Source organism: Muscardinus avellanarius (assembly GCF_963383645.1).
Source record: "Muscardinus avellanarius genome assembly, chromosome: 10".
NCBI classification, from domain to species: Eukaryota; Metazoa; Chordata; class Mammalia; order Rodentia; family Gliridae; genus Muscardinus; species Muscardinus avellanarius.
Genome location: NC_137796.1, coordinates 88254787 through 88258853, shown reverse-complemented (window position 1 = coordinate 88258853; position 4067 = coordinate 88254787). Strand labels below are relative to the sequence as shown.

At 53.7% G+C, this 4067-nt stretch overlaps 1 protein-coding gene across 1 annotated transcript; it reads right to left on the bottom strand.

Annotated features, from left to right (window-relative positions):
• Window positions 1–404: 404 nt before the first annotated feature.
• NUPR2 (nuclear protein 2, transcriptional regulator) lies at window positions 405–713 on the bottom strand (the record flags this gene model as incomplete). Its single annotated transcript, XM_080704626.1, has 1 exon — window positions 405–713. One exon carries the CDS (start codon window positions 711–713, stop codon window positions 405–407), a length of 309 nt encoding a protein of 102 aa, XP_080560752.1.
• Between the last annotated feature and the right edge of the window lie 3354 nt (window positions 714–4067).

The window sequence follows — 4067 nt, the reverse complement described above, 5'->3', positions numbered from 1 at the left end:
GGGCTACACTCCTCGAACTATTTTTTTTTTTAATTTAGGGTTTTGCTAAATTGCTGAGAGCCTTTCTAAACCACTGAGGCTGGTTTCGAATCTGCGGTCCTCTTGTCTTAACCTCCCAAGGACTGGGAGTACAAGCGTGCGCCACTGCGTCCGGCTTAATCTTTTTTTTTTTTTTTTTGGTAACAGGGTCTCACTAAAATGCTGAGGCCGGCTTCGAACCTGGGACCCTCCAGTCTCAATCTCCCAGGTACCGAGAGGACAGTCGTGCGCCACCGCGCCCGGTGTCGTCTTACACTATTCCAGCTTCGGCCAGGAGATGTCAGGGACGTGGCGGGCACAGCTACGACTCGCTCCTGCTGGGCGGCCTCAAAAGTCCAGGTGTGCCCGGCCTCGCCTACTGGCGCTCAGGCGAGGCGAGTGCGCGGCCGGGGCTGCAGCTGGCGCTGGCGCCGCTTGCTCTGGCCATTGAGGAGCTTCTGCGCCACCTTGCGCTCGTGGCCGCCGGGCACGCAGCGGTTGGTGCGCAGCTCCTGCTCGCGCCGCGTGCGGCCCTTGCTGCGCCCCGCCCCGGAGGCCGGGAAGTCGCGCAGGTAGTGGTAGTCGAGGCAGTCGTACAGCTCCTCCTCGGGGCTCAGGAGCGCCCGCGCCTCGGGCGCCCAGGGCCGGGCCCGACCTTGGGCGCCAGGCCCCGCAGGGACGGCGCCCGCGTCCATGGCGCCCCGCAGCCTGGCGGCGGGGATGGGGATGGCAGGGGCTGGGCCCGGAGGCTCCGCCCCCGATCTCCGATTGGCTCCTCTGGAGGGGGCGGGGTATTACGTCACAGCGGGGCCCGGCGCCCGCGTCCACGGCGCCCCGCAGCCTGGCGGCGGAGATGGGGATGGCACGGGTTGGGCCCAGAGGCTCCGCCCCCGAGCCCCGATTGGCTCCTCTGGAGGGGGCGGGGTCTTGCGTCACAGAGCCGGAGGTGCCTCGGCTAAGCCTCCCTGGCCGGACTCGGAATGCCGACGCCCGCCGCTGCCTGCAGAGGGCGCCCGACAAACCCAGGCCCAGGGTCAGCCGAAAATCCCAGACTACCAGTTTAAGGAAAATGTAGGAGAGTAGTGCATTCCCGAGGACTTTTATCAGCCGTAAACATTTTGTTAGGCTGTATGGCTCGAGAATGGTGCGTAGTAATGACGCAAAATGAAGTATGTAGATTCTTTTTTTTTTTTTTTTGTACTGGGGATTGAACCCAGGGGCATCCTGAGCTTCACCTCCAACCTTTTATTTTTAAACACGGTCTCACTAAATTGGCTGCAGGTCTCAGTCTCATCACTTTGTTAATGGCGTCCTGAATCTGTGATCCTCCTGTCTCAGCCTCCCAAGTACTGGGATTACAGGCATGCACCACCACACCTGATTCTGAAATGTACTTTTAAACACACCTGTCTGTACAAAAGAGAATAGACATTCATTAATGCTGAAAGTGTATTTGGGCGGCAGGGCACATTATTTTATATTTTCTCTCTTTCCACAATTCTGTGTAAGGAATAAGCCTCATATGTATCGAGAGTGATGGTACTAGAGTGAATACAAGCCAGGTGTGGTGGCGCACGCTTGTAATCCTAGTAGTACTTGGGAGGCTGTGACAGGAGGATCGAGGGTTCGCGGCCAGCCTCAGCTACTTAATGAGACCCTCCATTACTTAATGAGACCCTGTTTCAAAATTAAAGAAGCCGGGTGTTGTGGCGCACGCTTGTAATCCCAGCATTTGGGAGGCTGAGACAGGAGGATCACGGTTCGCAGACAGCCTCAGGTGCTTAGTGAGGCTCTCGGCAACTTAGTGAGACCCTGTTTCAAAATAAACAATAAAAATAGGGCTGGAGGTGTAGCTCGAAGGTAGATTGCCCCTGGGTTCAGTCCCCAGTACCACAAGAGAGAGAGAGAGAGAGAGAGAGAGAGAGAGAGAGATAAATCAGTATGCTGCCAGGCGGGAACCGAAGGAGCCTCCCCCTCCCCCGCAGCCCATCCCTCCGGTCCTGGGAGCCGTGGTCCACGGCGGGGACCCACGGCCTCGGTGTCTGAGATGCTAAATTGGTGAGCTAGCCATAGCCAGGAGGCAGCAGCCCAGGCTCGTGGGACCGGCTCTGTCAGGTGGACCGGCAGGGGCGGGGGTGGGAATAGGGGACCGTGCGCTCGACAAGAACATCAGAGGGCAGAGGAATCAGGCCAAGGGAGCTGCGTTCAAAAAAGTCGAGGGCTGCGCGGGGAGGGGTCCTGAGCCTCGCACCCCGGGCTGCGCGGCTCCCAGGTCTAATTACCTAATTACTGCTCTCTAAACGCTGCTGCCAGGCAATTAGCAGGAAGGAGGCCTTGTTTTGGTTCTTTCTGACTAGCCCAGATAATTCTTATCCCACAAAATTGCAGCTACCCCCTTGGGGATTTATTTTTAGTAGATCGAAAATAATTCCCTACTTAAATCAAAAGCTTCTCAAATATTTGATCTTCTTGGTTTTCTGTGACTAAATTGTTGATGAGAGAGAGAGAGAGAGAGAGAGAGAGAGAGAGAGAGAGAGAGAGAGAGAGAGAGAGTGAGTTGCTGGAGATTGTGAACCTAGAGGCATTCTACCTTCAAGCTACATCCCAACTTGTTTATTTATTGGGACTGGGGATGGAACCCAGGCGCATTCTACTTCCCAGCCCTAATTTTTGGGGGCGAGGGCAGGTCTGGGGATGGAACCCAGAGGCATTTGACTTCCGAGCTACACCCCCTGCCCAATTTTTTTTTTTTTTTTGGTGGTCCTAGGGTTCCTGGAAGCCCTTCTACCTCCGGGCTACACTCCCAGACCTATTTTTTACATTTTCATTTTGGAAACAGGGTCTCCTAAGCCAGCGCGCGCGGCTGGATTCGAACCTGCGCGATCCTCCTGTCTCTGCCTCCCAAGCGTGGGGATTACAAGCGTGCGCCACCACGCCCGGCACCCCCTGCCCAATTTTTTATTCTTTATTTTGAAACAGGGGCTCACTGAGTTGCAAGGGGCCTCGCTAAGTAGTTGAGGCTGTCTGCAAACCGCGATCCTCCTGTCTCAGCCTCCCAAATGCTGGGATTACAAGTGTGCGCCACCACGCCCAATTCCTATTTTTTATTCTTTATTTTGGAACAGGGTCTCACTGAGTTGCAAATGGCCTAAGTAGTAGCTGAGGCTGTCCGTGAACCTGGATCCTCCTGTCTCAGCCTCTGGAATGCTGGGATTACAAGCGTGCACCGCCATGCCCTACTTTAAATTTTTTTTTTTTATTGGTACATTGTAGTCATATATCTTCGTGGAGTACGAGATGGTAGAGGCATACATCACATATCACTCAATGAGCCCTAACCAATTCTCACCCCATGCCTTCCCCCTCCCTTCTCAGGTTTGGCTTAGTGACTGACTTTGACATGCGTGTGAACGTGCATCATGTACATTACTCACTAAATTTTTTTTTTTTTGCAGGTATGGGGATGGAATCCAGGGACATTCGACCTCCGAACTACACCTCCTGCCCTATTTTTTTTTTTTTCATTTTGAAACAGGGTCTCACTAAGTAGCTGAGGCTGTTTGGAAACTGTGATTCTCCTGTCTCGGTCTCCCGAATGCTGGTATTACAAGCATGTGCCAACATGCCTGGCTATCTCACTAAATTTTTAAGGCTGGCCTGAAATCCTCCTGTCTCACCCTCCCAGGTACTGTGATTACAGGCCTGGGCCCCCAAGCTCAGCTCTATTTTATTTTTTATTTGAAAACAGAGTCTCATTAAGTTGCTAAGAGCCTCCCTAAATTGCTGGGGCTGGCCTCAAACCTGAGATCCTTTCTCAGCCTCCAAGTGGGTTTCCCCTCCTCCTCCTCCTCCTCTCCTTCCTCCTCCTCTTCCTTCTCCTCTTCCTCTTCCTTCTCCTCCTTCTCCTCCTCTTCCACTTCCTTCTCCTCCTCTTCCTCCTTTTTAAATCTGGGGAATGAACCCAGGGGCATTCCACCTCCAAGATATACCCCCAAGTCCTAATTTTTTTGCAGGTCTGAGGATGGAACCCCTATTTTTATTCTTTATTT